The sequence below is a fragment of the Halyomorpha halys genome, unplaced genomic scaffold (genome assembly GCF_000696795.3).
Source record: "Halyomorpha halys isolate HHAL.00 unplaced genomic scaffold, Hhal_1.1 Scaffold54.1, whole genome shotgun sequence".
Taxonomy (NCBI): Eukaryota; Metazoa; Arthropoda; class Insecta; order Hemiptera; family Pentatomidae; genus Halyomorpha; species Halyomorpha halys.
The window spans coordinates 1,056,907-1,075,345 of NW_027108734.1; the positions used below are offsets into that span (position 1 = coordinate 1,056,907).

The following is an 18,439-nucleotide window of genomic DNA, read 5'->3' on the forward strand; positions in this document are numbered from 1 at the left end:
TCCGCTAGGGGCTCTTATGCATTTAAAGCTAACATGACTTCAAATAGGGCTGCTCACAATCTTATAGTTATAACATTTAACATGGTAAAACATTTTACATTTAACACAACATCATGAATACCCCTTTTATATCTTAAAAGTGTTTCGCGATCGACTAACATAGTCGAACTCTAAGGGGTTAGAAGGGATGTGCATAGTATGTTTATACACTGTGGTTCACTATAAAGTGTATTCTAGTGAGGTATGGGTAGATAAGAAAAATATATGTTCAAAACTATTTTTTATTTTTGAAAATCGTTTATTAAGGTTTCGAGATATAAGCTCATGAAGAAAATAAATTTCCAGACCCAACTGGTATGATTTTGATAGCAGTATTTCGTACATGCGGTTCCTAAAAACTTTTTCCAACACTTGTTCAAAATAGATTTTTACTAACTTAAAATGTTGTTTCATTTTTTTTATCAACTTCAATGTATAAGCTAATGTACTATTTGCTCGCGCTAACTTACTATTATGAAAAACTTGTTATAAAAATGCTCAATAAGGCTGATAATTTGATTTCAATATTTCACTTTCATTTTGTTTTTGCGCATTAGTATATAGTACGATAATCAGACCAATTTGGATATATGGCATAAAGCTCTGCTATTCTATCCAGGTCATTAATTTCATTCCAAAATTACCACAATATATTTTGTCAATTCTTCACATTAAATTTAAAAATGAGGAAACTGCAGGTCGATTTCGACTATTACAGCACTTACCAGACAAACGGTCTAAACATCCATCTCACTACATGACTGTAATAAGGCCAATCTGGAAATATGGAGTTGAGCTTTGGGGCTCCACTAAACCTTCGAATTCCTCTTGTATACAATCCAAAATCTTTCGTAAAATCTTCAATGCTTCTTACTTTGTCACAAATAAAATCATACATATAGACCTTAATGTTCCTTATGTAACCGATCTAGCCCGAACCAGATATCACTCAATTATAAACTCCCTAACCACTGAAACACCCTAGTTTCTAACCTTGCATCCTCTTCCATTCCTGACAATCCTCCAAAGCGCCTGAAAAGAAGATGGCCACGAGACCTGCTAATGTAAAACGTCATTAGAGTGCTGCCAATGGGTAGTTTCTCTACACGCCTGTAACACTCTAATTTAACCGAGATCAGATTTACTAGATGTATTATAATGTACAGTTGTAAATAGAAATAAATAAATATTTAAATAAAAAATTTTAAATTAAAGTTTTAATCGCAGTCATCCTACTCTATTATAATTCATCAGATAGTAGAGAAGATTATATGTGATTAAAATTTTCAATTTTTATTTTAATGTGAAGAATTTACAAAATGGGGTAATTGTGGAATGAAATTAATGGCTTGGACAGAATAGACTGCTTAAAGTTTTTAAAATTGTATTAAGATTGTCCTTGAGGATGCCCGAATAGGCCGAAACGTTTAAATTATTTATGAAAATTATATATTTAAACAATAATAACAGGTCTCAAGAATGTGTAAAGATTATATATAGAGTAGTATATTATTTATTTTATATATTCATTCACTAGAAATGCGCGTAGAGAGGAGGTGATTTGACGCTCCTGACCCATGGTTATCACATGGCCCGGGATTCTCCACCTGTATGCGACTTGTGAAACACAACTTACCGTGAAGCACAGCTTAACCGAATGCCAAGCACACGACTCCATCACATCTTTGTATGAATTACCAATAGATCTCCATTCAATTTTGCAGGTCAACTAACAGATTGTAGATAAACTTTTTAAATATCTGAATCACTCAAAACTTTACAATAAAATTTTACTCTAAGTTCCCATTTTTCCATAGTTATACATTTTAATTCGAAAATGGAGACAAAATTTTTTAAATATCTGAATCACTCAAAACTTTACCATAAAATTTTACTATAAGTTCCCATTTTTTCATAGTTATACATTTTAATTCGAAAATGGAGACACAATTTGGAAATTAAGAAAATATCAACTACTAAAAATTTCGGAAATTAAGGTAATCATGACCCGGAAGAGGCTAATGTCTTAAAAAGAATAATAATAAATAAAAAAAGTAGTATATTTGTTTATTTTTGGGAATATATAAATAGAATTAGCTAAAACAGCTAAATAGTTTCATATATCCTCATCAAAGAGGGTTTGATGAATAATGATGATAATTTGCGATAGTGATGAAAGTATTTTTTCACCTCGAGGGTCGGCAAGAGGCCACAGCTAAGGGTTCTCACGGCAGCCCAGCTGGTACTTACCTGGTTGGTATCACCTGTGCCAATTAGACAGTATAAATCACCTAGAGCTCCTATATCGGCCTCGAGAAAATTGCACTTCCTGTCCTCCTACGTCAGTTATCTATGACGGATGAGCCTCCGATCCAGCCTCCAATATGTCATGTCCGATGAGTCTCCCAACGTCGAGGGAAATATACAGAAAAAGTAGTACGTAGCTAATATTTTCTCTGGTTCCGAACGAAGAATGATAAGTATGATTTGATGCGAATCGAAGGTTTTGTTACTGAGAAGTTGCTCTTCCCACAGGGGGGAGTTATGTACTACTTTGAGGCAAACAAATAATTCTTTCGGAAGATCGTATATTGACCTAATATATAAAAGGTGGATGGTCCCGGGTAAGGTAAAAATAACTGAAATAATAATTAAATCATTTATTAGCCAACGATTCACCCCATTTCGCGAGGCTCCGTCTGGTTAATTTAAAAATTGTAAACATTTATATAAAAATGAAGAAAATAAAAATAAGATGTTCAGTGAAAAGGACAATTTTTTAAAAATTTATTTATTGATATTTACAACTGTATAAAAAATACAACAAGTAAATTTGATCATAATGACATAATGATATGATTCAGCATGTAGAGAAACTACCCAGTAGTAGAACTCTAAAAACAGTTTACAATATAAGGTCACGAGGCCATCTTCTTTTTATGCGCCTCGGAGGATTGCCAGGAATGGAAGAGGAAGCAAGGTTAGAAACTAGTGGGTTTGGTTGGTTAGGGAGTTTATAATAGAAGGAATAATATCGGGTTCGGGCTAGAGCATTTAGGTCTTTATGGATGGTTTTATTAGTAACAAAATAAGGAGCATTGAGGATTTTACGAAGGATTTTGGATTGTAAAGATTGGATACGAGAGGAATTCGAAGGTTTAGTGGAGCCCCAAAGCTCAACTCCGTATGTACAGATTGGCCTTATTATTGTCATGTAGATCAGTCTTTTGTAATGAGTTGGAAGTTTAGACCGTTTGTCTAGTAAGTGCTGTAATAGTCGGAATCTACGTGCAGTTTCCTGTCTTTTCAGTCTCGTGTGAGGATTCCAGGTTAGTCGTTTGTCAAGATGTAGTCCAAGATAACGAATCTGTTCTACAGGGGTAAGAGCCACATTATTAAAGTATACTGTAGGGCAGCCGGCAGGTTTACGACGAAGAGTAAATGTGATTTTATGGGATTTATTTTTATCCTCCAATTTCGTCACGAAAAGTACAATTAAATAAAAGTATTAAACAATTAAAAATAATGTAAATTATTGAATTGACTTATTATGGAAATAAGTGATAAAAAATAAATATAAAAACAGTACACACTAAAAGGGGGAAATAATAATAAAATAAAGATTAAGAAAAATAATAAATATAATAGGACATCGATTTTTTTGTATGTTATAGATTATTTTTCTGTAATTTACATGATTGTTAATATTGGCTTATGAGCGATGAAGTTATTGACAAGTGTGACTACTACAAATTAAACATCTTCTGCATCAACCCTAGGTTGGCCAAGAGAGGATATTCAGATGGGTCAAGTCTCTTGGTTTTTCCCTCGGAAAGTATTTGAAAATTAGCAATCATATGCAACAGTGCAATTTAAGTCACTTTTACTCTGCATTAACCGGTCCAAACATTTCATAAAATGTTCAAACATCTCTAGCAGTATTGCAACCTTCCTGACTATCGAACAACAAAACAATACACCACCTCCTCTAAATTCCAACCCATATTAAATTTATTTTATATATAATTTAGGTGGGATAGTATTTTTTTTTTTTTTTTTATAAACGTTTTTATTTCGTACATATAATAAAATTTTATAGGGGTTGGAATTTAGAGGAGGTGGTGATTGTTTTGTTGTTTGATAGTCAGGAAGGTTGCAGTACTGCTACACATTAGAAAAGATAATTAATAAAATAGTAATAACAATAAATTCTCACAAAAATATGCTTTCCCGGACCACCGGTTGGAAACTACTAGTTAAAACAAAAGATTCGATGAATCACTTGGTTGTAAATCTGGATGATAGTTTTAGTGACTAATTAGTTTTATTGCCAAATGATTATGATAATTTCTTACGAAATAAAACTTACATTGATTTATCAAAATTTAATTTATTAAAATTAATTTTTCTTGACTTTTTTACGATCTACTTGTGAATTCGAACGTATAGATGTTGATTTATGTATCTAGGCGGAATTATAAAAATGTTGATTTTATTACTGTAGTTATTAGCACCCAAACAAACAAAATGACCTAACTTACAGGATTGTCTCATTTATTTATAATGATAAGAGAGAGTAATTATACCATATACCTCAACACCTTCTGAACAAGTTAAATGCCTCACTTAATACATCACTTCCTCCACAATCGATAAATCATTCGATAAGGAATTAGCAAATGCCGGGCGCCACAGTTGGATCCGAACAACTAATGGAAACAAAAAAATAAAAATCCCAAATTATGGATGAGCTATGCCCAATTCATTTTTATAATGACAGCCGAGTCACTACAAATTACAGTAGAGATAAGACGTCGGCCGAGTTTAGTCTTGCTTCTGTTAATTGCCACGACCCAACGGTGTCTAGTCTTTGATTACACACGGCCAAGTAGCTTATTATATACGATCAATTTGGTCCTCCGAGGAAAAAAAAAACAAACTCTGTCGTGGGAACTGGGTACCTGAGCCTTCCTTTCTCACTTTTACAATCTATTTACCTTGTTTAATTGCCTAAGAAGTGAATAAGGTAATAGTTTTATAATCCAGCAATTTTTTTATATCTGTTTACAGCGGCGAAGACTAAAGTCCAACTTTAGAATTTTACACTTTTATCCCCTGGTGGACTCCCGAAATCCACAGGACTGACTTACAGCTACAGTGAAACAGAAAATGATCTGCGACAGCCTGATTCGAACCCGGATCCTAGAAATTAATATTACACTACCTTATCACTGAGCCACCCTCTCCCAATTATTTTTCATTTACATTATTTTATTATTTTCTTTTATTTATAATTAATTCTTGTTTTCATTCAATTTAAAAAAAAAAAAAATAAATAATATTTTGAAAATAAACATCCCATTGGTAGTTTAACAGTTTAATTATTATCCACCTCTGGTTTATCTAGTGTATTAACTTCTACGGCTTTGAAGTGCGTATCTACGCAAGATTTTTATTGTATGTTATCGCCCAGTTCTTATAGGTGTGGTCTAATGTGCCCTAAATCCACAAAAACAGTATATCTGTTGTAAATGGAATTTTTCAAATCGAATAAGTTCTTTTCAAAATTAGTGTATTTAAACACATAAACTCTTAAGCTTTATGTATTAGTATAGATTAATAAAAAATAAGTTGTCTTTTTTAGATCAACATTAATGTGTTTGATATAGGCTTTAAAATGTTCTGACCTTTTACCCAGGGCTAATGTAGCAACAAAACAAGGTGATTACAGTAGGCAGGCATGCATTACAGAATTAACAAAAGGAGCTTGTTATCATTGATTTATACAGCAGACGTTCAGGGGAGGTTGCGAAGGGGCGGGGGGGGGGTAGAGATGAGGCGTTCCCCAAACACAAGGAAGTCCCCAAGGCACAAGTCTTAGCCCTGTTCTCTTTTGATCTTAGAGTAATTTAATTAAAAGTAAGGCAGAAGACTTTGCGCCGTGCATCGATCGCGTGCCCCATTGTACAAACTGGGGTCATTGTTTTTTAATCATTGGTCCTCAGCCGGATGAAATATTCCAATATATTGTCCCTACGGTTTGGAACCGATCCATCAATTTTAATTTAGCCAAAGGGGTGGGGGTAGGAGGGTTGACTCCGATTCGACCAATTAGTTCAAACCGAGCGCGACCAGCCCTTAGATGCTGCTCTGATATTCTAATTCGAATATCTCCGAGCAAGTCAACTGGTATCGAGTTGGCTTTGTTAACAAGATTAATAGGATTTTTTTCGTTTACCGGGCTTGTATAAACACTCAATCTATTTGCATGTTGAGTTTCCAAGTGAGGAACAGTGATGAAAGTATATATTGAAAAACTTTCAAATTAATTCTTATCATACTGAATCTAAAAATAACCAATTTAATATCAAAATGTAATTAATTTACCATATTCAATTAGTTATGAATTATTTAATTGAAAATTTGTGATACACATGTTGGAAAAAAATTAATTATTAATAAAATTAATCAACTACTGAAAAGTATATATTTTTTTAACATATTAATAAATCTACTATAAAGACTTATGCAGTTAATTTTAGTTTTACACTGACAAATAGGTTTTACAAATCGCCATTTTCTATTTTTATAAATGTTTTTATTTCCTTTATATATCTGTTTTTTTAAAAATTAATTCCTTTTTTTTTTTTTTTTTAATTACACCAAAATACGAGACACTTCCGTAATCCGTGTTCTCACAGTCCTTTATAATTTAGTTTTGATGTATAGTTTTTAGCAATAGTTTAGCCCTATATAACATTCTATGTACAATAGATAATGTTTTCCTTCAGAGTACACCGATGGTACAATCCATTTTTCTTAGTTACTTATTACTTATCAATTATTATTATTATTATTTTTTGTTTTTGTTTTTGAACCTGTCGATTTGTGTTTTAATTTATGTATTCCTTTATTCCATTGAAGTATATCTTTTAAATAAACTTTTTTTGTTTTGTTTTCCTAAATCTTATATATTTATTATTTTAAATTTATTTGTTTCTTTGTATAAACTGATGTACTGCGATGACTATTAAATCTTTGGTTTGACTTTACATTGCTGTCTGATGATGAATTTGTTTAACGTATCGAACGTGGATAACAGATCACTGGAAAAGGGAGGTCTGAGAGAGTGAGATAAGGAGAATAAAATTGTCAAGTAAATGAAATGAAATTGTTTAATTCATAAAAAAAAATAAAATAAAATATTTGTATTTAGTATTGTATTTATTATTTGTAGACTAGTATTGGTTGTGAAGGAAAAAAAAATTTATTGTTATATATTAGGTCTACGAACGTCATCATTAACCTTATTTTTCTCTCTTATTAAGAATTATTATTTGTATTTATTTTATAACATTGTATATAGTTAGGGGTGTCTTTTTTATGAGAATATATCCCCCTCCCCTCATATTCAATTGTTAAAAAAATATAACTGTATTATATATTAACCCTGTAAGGCCCAACAGGCCAATCTGATATTTAATTAAAAAAAAAGAGTTATATTTTGGTAAAATTTGAATTATTTTTTAAATAAAATAAAACACAGATAGTTTAAAATAAAATACGAATAGATTAAAATAAAGTTAAGATTCTTTATTGATGAAGACAGAAATTATGTGTCTATTTGTATACTTTTTACTTTTTACATACATATTTATGTATATGAAGTATTGTATAAGACTTATAAATTATGATGGTATGTAGAAAATGTTTTAATCGACCTCCTGGAGACGGTTGTTCTATTGTTGTTGTTTTTTAAATAATCATTGTATTTGTATTTTTTAATTTTATACAATAATTATCGCATTTTTTTAAAAATAAAATAAATTATTTTGATTATATAAGGAATTCAATAATAATATTTTGCAATTGGAATCATCGATGTTTTAACCAATTTCAATATTTTATCAAATAAAAATTAATATAATTAATTAGAATGATTATTAGGAATTTACTGAAAATTGAAAGCGTTACTCACAAGAAATAAGAAGTCAATCAATATTTTGTTAAATTGTGATTCAAAAGCTAGATCCCATATTTACATATATATATTTTTTAGAACTTTCATTTCGTCATATAAACCCATAGTTTAGCTGTTTTCTATATTGAAATTAGATATAGACACAGCCTTAGGTTTTTATTTTATTATTATTATATTAGGAATGAAATCTTTTACGTATCAAAGAGTTTTCGCTGTACTTAATCCTTTGATTCTTGTTTTACTTAGTCGAAGTATATCAACATTCAGACCATATTATTTCTTATACCAAAAGAACAAGTGGGTATATACGCGCCATGTCGTAAATCGCTCAATATTAAACAAATCTTAAACATGCCTATTTCAGGAAAGTTGTTTGATTGTGAACGTTCTATTTTACCAGGTCTAGTGTAAACTGTTAACTGAACTAGTGATCGTTTCAATTCTTTGTGTATTTCCTCCTCTCCTAAACATCGGACTAGGGGGTTTCGAGGACGACAAAATTTATAGTCCCTTCGGAGGTAACAAAACTTTAGTCATTTATAAACAGCAAAGTCATTAAATGTGGTACACAAACTAGAGGATGATGACACTAGATGGGAGAGTGTGCGAGGTTATGGAGTTCAGTATAGTGTGGGTATATCAAGAACGTTTCCAACTATCTCTAGAGAAGTTATAGTGTAAAAATAAAAATAAATAACACTAATATTAATTTGACAAACACCAAAAAAACAAAATTTTCAATAACACAGGTAAAACAAAATATTTTTATTCTATAATTTTGGCTGATCTTTATTTGGTCAGCTGAAACCGAAAATGCACTCCATTTTATTCCATCTTATAGGTGTTTCACAAATTCAGAATATTTAATACCAGTATTTAGAGAGACGAGAATTTTTACCTTTTTTGATAAAGTCCTATTTAAAAATTTTGAAAATTCCACAGGTACTCAATATAATCATATCATAACTATATCATTCAAAAAACGTTGCATGCCATAATATATTATGGTAATAAATAATCATAACGTTCCAAACAAAATTATTTAATTTCTTTTGTTATTCTATCCGTTTATATTTATAATAATTTTTTTAAATATAATTTTTCCCCATTTCATCCCCATGTATGTTATCATTAAATATTTTCTTTAATTTTCTATAATAATAATAATAATAATCTTTATTTATTCTGGGATTGTTCCCTTTAGAATAATTTACAGGCGTCAAAATTAGGCTTTAGAGCCGTAGAGTAAATTTCAAAATAGAGATGAAATTACCCCCTCACTTCTATACTGTTTACCTTAAAATAATTTTCAAATGTAACGTACTTTAACTGTCAATCCCCACTCTTCTCTAGTCTGTATGGTACTTTGATTTTATTCTTATCCACCTTTTTTCCCATTTATTAATTTTTACTTTAATTTATATTTCTTCTTTTTATCTGTTATTATTTCCGTTTCCATTAATTCTCTATAAATTTTTATTATTCTTATTTATTTTTTACGTTCCATTCTACATCTTTTTAATTTTTCATTTACTATTCTCATTCATGTTTACATCACTTAAGTGTTTGTATGTTCTTTTAGCCCTGATGATTCCCTGCAATGTGGATTGAAACGTTAGCTCAATATAAATAGTTTAATCGCAATTTGAGTTTTTATTTGACCCCACCCGGACCATTTTCCTTTTCTAAAAATTATTTCATAACGGATAAGCTTTTATAATTACAATCAATTTAGACCTCTGATATTTTTAACGTAACTAGCGATACAGTTTTTTAAGTAGTTACGACCACAAATGGTCTCTATTGAAATTTAATTTAAAAGTTTCAAACCTAGCATACTCATCTTCTTTTTTCAGAAAAGAAGCCGGTGTTCCTCAAGGTAGTATCCTGGGTCCCTTTCTCTATACGGTTTATACACCTGATATCCCAACCCTCGCTAACACAGTCCTTACGACATATGCTGATGATACATGCCTCTACTACTTCACCACAAACTCTGCAGTTACACATAACATCTATTGAAGAATGGTGTCACTAATGGAGAATCAAAATTAAGGCTAACAAATTCCATCAGATCACCTCTACTCTCCTGCCCTGCAGTATCCTTTCTAAATACTGCACTAACGCCTGTTGAACAGATTCACAGCTAAGGACTCCATTTTGACAAGAGACTTACTTGGAATCCCCATACTAGATTGAAACGACACTTACTTGACGAACGGTCTAAACTTCCCATTTACTACAAAAAAGTCTTATACACTGTGATAATCACACCTATTTGGACATATAGATTTGAGCTTTGTTGCTCTACTCAATCATCAAATCCTTACGATCTTAATCCTCTGTAAAATCCTTGATGCCCCTTATCACTTTACAAATATCCTTATTTAACTCGTCCATAGAGACCTCAATATCACATTTGTTATAGATTTGGATCGAAAAACATATATGTCCTTTCATTTCTAAATCCTTACTCATCCAAACCCATTAGTTCTTAATCCTTCATCCTTAACTATCCCTGATGATCCTCCGAGATATCTGAAAAGAATACGGCTCAGGATCTTCTAATATAAAGCAATGATAGAAGTACAGTCATTGGGTGGTTCCTTCCCAAGATTATCATCTGTTCTGAAACATTTAGTATATTTACTTATTGTATTTTTTTTTTTTTTTTTTTATATAAAAAATTAAAAAGTATTGATTTTAAAATTAAATTATATAACTGAAAATATTTTCATCTATTTGGTGTAATAAATACTTTTGTTTCAATGTATATGGTATTTATATAGATAGAGTTTAGTGAAATGGCGCCCATTTTTGGATAGTATAAAGTATATTTTTCTACTATTATAGAATTATTAATTATACTACAAAAAGAAATCAAACAAGCACAATTTTTTCGTTGTATAATTTTTATTTATTTAATTTTAGCTTCCAATGAAATTTTTTTTTTTAGTTTTGACAGTATTTGTTAATTGATAGTAAAAGGTTTGGAGCATTCAACGAGAAAATGTTAAAATAATCAGACTTTTCTATCAGCTTCTTTTCGTTTTAATTTTGTCCTAGTGAACATTAAGTAAGCATGTAAATAAATTCAATCTGTAAGGATAAATCGTTGGGGGAAGGGAAAGGGGGTTATCAATTTTGACAGGATACAACTTCTAAAGAAAAAGAGAAAGATATGATAAATGAAAGGAAGTAGAAAATATAAGAGAACTCTGATAATTATTGATGAAGGTTTTGGTTTTCTTTTTTTTAATTTTTTTGAGATAAATATTAATTTATTCAGGGGGTAAAGGAACCTGATGAGAAAAAAAAAATGTGCGACAAAGAGGAAGATGCCAGTACTACGATTAATTATATAACATCAAAGATTATTTCAAACCCTTTTCACTTTGTGTGTATTTCCATCAGGAGCGACCTTTTACCGGGATGAAGGGGTGGGGTTTTTACCCCCCACCGCCAACCCCACCCACTGCCGGCCCGGCCTTTCCTTCCGATTTTATTTTCCGAAGAAGAAAAACTTCGTTAACATAAAAGTAGAGTTAATTCTTATTCGGAGCGGTATCAAGTTGGAGAAGAAAATAACTGGTCGAGGGCCCCATCAAAGCCAAACGCTGAAACAGATCGTCCAGAAAAAGGAAGTTTCTAGCCAAGATTTAAACGTCAGAGAGATGGAATCTAAAAGTCCTTTTGTATTCAATTTATATATAGATTACATTATACTTCTTTGGCACTTTCCATAATATCAAGGGAAAAAATATGGTGCGGTGAGCTTTTCACACAGCATTCACTTAGGACCCTACTTACGTCTCCAACTTTTGTGTAGATTGGTTGGATCGTGTTGAAGTCATCGATAATTAAAAAATAAATAAATCTGAAGACAGGTAGGGAGGCAAAAGTTATGTAGAACGTAGGGATGGCAAAAATTATGAACAAAATTATTTTAATTCTTTTGTTATAAAAATTCTCAAGGTCATATAGGAATTCTCATGGTGAGAACAACGAATATGCGCAAAACAAATTAAAATGACAGATGCAATCAATACTGAAATTATTTTTGCTATAATTTTCTAGGAAAAAAATTGGTTTGACTGTTCATCAACTTCGTTTTTATTTTAGTTTATTACTGTTCTTTTATTTTTTGAAAAAAAAAAGATTAAATGACTTTATCTTAAAAAATCGCGCGAAATCACAAATTCAGATTCAGCACCTCTCCCCCCCCCCAAAAAAAAAATTATAAAAATCTCGTTATTCCTTACTTACCAAAAAGCTTTTGCACATTTTCATTCATGTATTAGTCGTGTACACTTTGACCAAATTTAAATATTTTAGTACACATTTGGAAATATTCTCTTGTTCTGATAATAACAATAAAGTTTAAATTTGAAGATTACAAAAAGTCACCTTTAACACGTATTCAAACAACATCAAATACACCATTTTATAACATAAATTCAAATTGACATAATAGGGTTCAATTCGCAGCATTTAATGCCCAATTGATACTATACAATTTTAAATGGAAGAAGATATGTGACCATATAAAGTGGATTGTAGGAAGATAGTTGGGCTGGCGGTTAATAAAAGTATCAAAATAGTATCCTAAAAAACCTAATCATAGAAAACTATTTATTGTTAATCAACTTTTGGACCTATTTTGCAGGGTTTTGTCAGTACTAAATAAAAAAAAAAAAAAGATACAAACGTTATAGAATTAAAAAGTACTACAATAAAAAACATTTCAAACATTTGTTATGTTTATAAATTATATAAAAAGGCAATAATAATAACAATATAAGAAAGTATACTGGGAACAAGTTACTAATGAATATAATCAGGTGTGATAGAAATTTTTAGTACAGACCTATACTAATAAATTGTAGGAGAATACTCGTTATAAGTAGTTACAAATATGGTAAAGAGATAGGTGTAGAAGGTAGAACAGATAGCTGAAGTAGATATGACATAGATGAGGTATAGTAATATGTAAAAGCGAGATAATAAGAAAATTGATAAAAATAAACAATAATTCAGATTGAAACAGAGCGAATAACTGAGAAAAGGGGGAGAGTCAGGTAGAAAATGTCCCCACTTCCAATCCTCACACAATGTTCCACTTGTACCTTAAGAAGGAAGGGTGTGATACAAATTTAAAGTTGATCCGATAAGTGGCCTAGTTGCATGAAAAGATTTTCTTGATTTTTGTGCTTCTAAATTGGTATCAAATTTAGTGGATTTGTAAGAAAAAAAATTTTCATTTTCGGTTTAAGCACAGTGAAAAAAATTAAGGTGAGCGAAAATCATCAAATCAAATTTTTGGCTGTCGATTACTGTGATTATAATTTTATTTATTACTTTTTTTAGTGTTTTTGTTTTTGGATAAGTACTCAAAAATTTCTGCTTAAAATATTTTTACTCGTTATCAGTAAGCATGAAAATCTAGTGTGTTATACAACAAGACGCGAGTATATTTATTATGTAATATCTCCCAAAGGATAACATTGTTTCATAAAGCTATGAATTGTTTATTAAATAGAGGAAGGGAGATCCGTAAGCTTTTAGAGCAGTTAGTTGTGTATGTACATACGAGTATACCCCTACGGAACGTTTGAGAAACAATATATATACCGCTGCGGTTGGAGTTCTATTTGCACTGTAGGAGGTGAAGGGCTTGTGTGTTTGCATCTCTGTTGGGCTAAGGGCTTGGGGTTTTTATCCTGAGGCAACCTCGGGATCAAACGGGGCCCAAGATGCCCTCGGTACACAGCTGGCCCCTCATCAACTAGCCCAACACAACTTGCCAATCCAAACAGACTGTTTGCCATCCGCTGTACTAGGATAACCGACTTCGCATTGCATATTCAGTTAATACGTTTTAGGGATGGGCCTTTCATAGAAAGACCTAATCTCTTGATGGTACTCCACTTTGCGAAGGGCGTTGGCCAAGTCCAAACACTATTAGTGATACTCTAACAACAGTCTTATAATATTATTTATTATTATATTACTGGTCTAAGTATAAAATAAGCAGTGAAATAAAATAAACTTGGAACTTCGTTTACCTTGAGTTTAAACGGAAACTGGGAAGAGACTATTTTAAACTTGGTATAATTGTGTTGCAAACAAAACCTAATTGAAATCCCTAAATGTCTTTTTATTTTTTACAGCTAATATTATTTATTGCTACTATTATTTACTGTTATTATTATCACTTTCTATTTCAATCTGAATATAAAATAGCTCAGAATGGTCAATCTGAGCTATTTTATAATAATATAAAATATATTCATTTAGATTAATTATTTTATATATTCTTGTTTGAGAGTGGTTTAGTTTATTCTTAATTTAAAACAAATTTGATCGTTTTATTTTCTCAACCTTTATACTTTATAATTTTTCCATCGTTTCGACCCTCAGGCCATTCTCAAGGATACCTACAAAAAGTTTTTTTACTTTTATATAATAATTACATTATTTCCTTCAACTAAACACTGATTTCTTTGGCCCTATCTTCAATATTTATGTCATTTCCTTTTTCAAATCTTAAAAATGCAGGTTAATTGCTTTGTTCCATCTTTAAATAAATTAATCACTAAAATAATATCATAATAACATTATAAAATTTTGTTTTTTAAAAAAGATTTCTTACTTACATAACCTTTTCTAAACAATTTTTTCTTAGATTTAAAACTTTTTATTCATTTAATTGTAGAATTAGAAAATTTGAATTAGAAGTAAGAAATCTATTTTAAAAAACAAAATTTTATAATGTTATTATGATATTATTTTAATGATTAATTTATTTTAAAGATGGGACAAAGGCAATTAGCCTGCATTTTTAAGATTTGAAAAAGGAAATGACATAAATATTGAAGGTAGGACCAAAGAAATCAGTATGTAGTTGAAGGAAATAATTTAATTATTATATAAAAGTAAAAAAACTTTTTGTAGGTATCCTTGAGAATGACCTGAGGGTCGAAACGAGGGAAAAATTTATAAAGGTTGAGAGAAAAAAAGGATCAAATTTGTTTTAAATTAAGAATAAACTAAACCACTCTCAAACAAGAATATATAAAATAATTAATCTAAATGAATATATTTTATATTATTATAAAATAGCTCAGAATGGTCAATTTAATTTTTTACACATCAAATCATTGTTATTTTCTTGTTCATTAACACAACGTCATAAAAAGTATAGTATAGTCGTAAGCTAATTTCACAAAGTTAAAATTTTGAAAATCAGATAATATTCACCACGATCTGTCATATATAATATATCATTGAAATTACATGTGACGAATAATTTCAAGAAACGCAGGAAATATAAGCCTGGGTAACTCAGTAATGTAGTGGAGCAATTGAGAAACTTAACTAGCTCGGTCTTCTAGATTTAACTTCTGAGATTGTCCTCTTCTTTTGAGTTTGATAATTAAATCCCGTGATATAATATATAATATCTTGTCGTTGTCGGATCTCTCCTTTGAAGTTATTTTTTTTTTTTTGTGTGTGTTTTGGTTGAAATATTAAAAAAAATAAAATAAAAAAGCGATAGAGCTAAGCAGAAAAGATGAAGATACAAATGTTAATTAAAAATTCTAAATTAACTTTTGGATTCTTAAAAGTTAATATTATTTAAAAAATCTAATAAACACATTTATAATTTTTATTTATTTATTCATTTACCTTGTTATAGTTTAGAGAAATTCAGAGGGGGTAAGCCTAATAACTAAAATAACCAACAAAAATAAATTTATTAAGAATGAAAATAGAAATAGAAAAAAAAGTTTAAAAAAAAAAATAATAAAAAATACATACTTTGTATAAGTTTCTAAAATATAACTAGTTAAAAATACAATCTATAAATTTTCTTTACATTGAAATAAAATATATATATATAAATAAACTGTCATTAAATAACTGATAATTAATAAATTTTGTAATTAAAATTAACCAAAAAAGAAAAACTGAAACATTCTTCATGAACTAAACTTGAATTAAAGCGTTTCGAAAAATACCGAAATGCTCAACTAATGATTAATTGCAAAGGAATAAATTTAAAAAGAATCGCGAATAAATGTGAGTTAATGAGGCTGTTGAATAGTTTCTTTACTTTAAGAAAATTAATAAACCACATAAAAAAATTATTTACTTTATTTTGATGGCTCGGAAAAACTGAGTAAATTTTCAAATTGCTCTTTAACGTCGTAAATGGATGTTGTGTGTTTTTAAATATTTTTAGTGAAATTAAATATAAAATATTTGTATTAAAAAAAAAATTCTCAAAATTTAAATTTTAAGACTTATAAATAAAATCCTCGTTGGAATATAAATAAAATATTGCTATATTGATAATTATTTTTCTATTACCTCTGTTGTGTCCGAATTCGACGAAGCTGAATGCGTAGGCGTCACTCTCCCACTCCTTCAAAATAAGATAATTTTAACAAACATTTCTCTACTTTAACAATAAATATCATGCTAACGCAACTACTTATATAGCATGTTACTTACAGAAAATTTTTTTATGTTTTTATTAAGAAATGTTGGGAAGATCGCGGTCAGGAGTGAAGAATACTAATAAGCGGTACGTATTTTATTCTACTAAGGTTTCGGTCTGAATTTCAAGCTTTCATCTGGGCTAACTAAAAACTTGATAAAAACCATATTAAAATTAAAAAAAAAAGTTTAAAAAAAAATATAATTAACAAAGAAAATAATACAAATATAAAAGAAGAAAAAAAAACAAACATATGACTATATAAGAAGACCAAAAATAGGTTAAAAAAAATATAAGGGATATAAAAGAAGATAAAAAAATTAATAAAACCAGACTAGTATCCCTATTGTACAATAATATATTAGAATAGATAATAGAAATATTGAACAATAGTATTAATTATTTGTAAATATTGTAACTACCTTTTCGCTCTGTTTTTTTATTTATTTTTCTTCTGTACCAAAATTTATAAATATGAAATTATAATATAAGTTCGTTTTAAAAGGACCTAGTCCCAGAATATTAAACTATTTTTCAATTTATTTCATTTTCATTTCATATTAAAATGATAAAAATTTAAGTCGTGAAAAAAGTTAAAAAAATATAAATGGTTTAAAATAATTATTTAAGCAAAATTATATAATTATGTTACTTTATATTTTAGTTCTTTGATTGTGTTATTTTACATACATTTTTTGAAGCTTTTCATTACATCTTTTATATCGTTTTCCTTCTTAATTTTTTTTATGACATTAATTATTATCATTTTATTGTGTGTACTTGGTTGATTTTATTTATTTTTTTCTTCTTTTATATTCTTGATAATGTTCTTTATTTTATTTTATTTTTTAAAATATTTTTCTTGTTATTGTTTTATTGTTATCTTAACGTAGTTGATACCTAGTATTTAGCACAGAAAAATGCCTAAAGTTCAGGCAGAAACTTGGTCACAATAAAGTTAGTACCACGTATAAATGTTCTTCATTCCCGACCGCACCTCCCTGAGTATATAAATCCTGGATCAAATATCTACAACAACTAATTATTTATATTTTGGTTTGAAATAAGTATGATTTGTCTGTATGTTACTGTAAAAGTTAAATCAGTATTCCAAATATAACAATATAAAACAAAAAAATAATATTTCACCATAGTAGTAATTTAAGAGTTTATTTTTTATATGCAATAATAAAGATTTTGTACTATCTCATTGGTCAGCTCATTTACTTGAGGAATTTAATTTATATTTAGAGAGCTATAAATATTAATTAAAATTTGATGGATGAATTTTGTTTGAGATGGACTGTATGTACTGATGCCAAAAAACAATAACATATTTCGGAAACATTGATGCATCGATAAGATAAGATTACTCTGCAAAACAGAGAGAGAGCAAAAAGTCATGTTTTGAAATATTTTCAAATAATAAAATTGAATTATTATCGTGAGATTATCAGAGCAAAAATTACAGTTGTTTATTATTTCCCTTATAACTACAGAAAAAGATTTATCTAAAATAAAAAAAATAAATACATAGAAATAAATAGTCAATTAAATTAGTACATGTTAATTCGATATAGTGCAATATAAATATATAATACATATTTTTATATATAAAATGAAATCAAAAGATCCAATATTTACTTTTTATAAACTAAATGCTACTGCTTTTTAATTTTTAGCCCAAAGTGGTGAATCAGAAAATTCCTGAGGAACTTGTGGTAGCAGCCACAATATCGTAATTTGATATATTTTAATTGGTCATTTTGCATTTTTAATCAGTAAGATTCAAAACCGTGTTATGTTCCCCCCTCCAAAAAAAAAAAAAAAAAAGAAATAAATAAAGAAAAATTTTGTTTTGTTCACGATCTGTCCCTCAGTTTTAATTTTTTATTTTTAATGATACTAAACCTTTG

At 29.2% G+C, this 18,439-nt stretch overlaps 1 protein-coding gene across 2 annotated transcripts in view; it reads right to left on the minus strand.

Moving 5' to 3' along the window:
- The window catches only part of LOC106692388 (uncharacterized), a 303,170-nt gene that overhangs the window by 70,285 nt on the left and 214,446 nt on the right, over window positions 1-18,439 (minus strand). For both annotated transcript variants that reach the window (XM_067047039.1, XM_067047040.1), the window contains exon 5: window positions 16,394-16,448. In XM_067047039.1, the coding sequence (XP_066903140.1) occupies window positions 16,394-16,448 (55 nt within the window). The remainder of the gene's footprint in view (window positions 1-16,393; window positions 16,449-18,439) is intronic.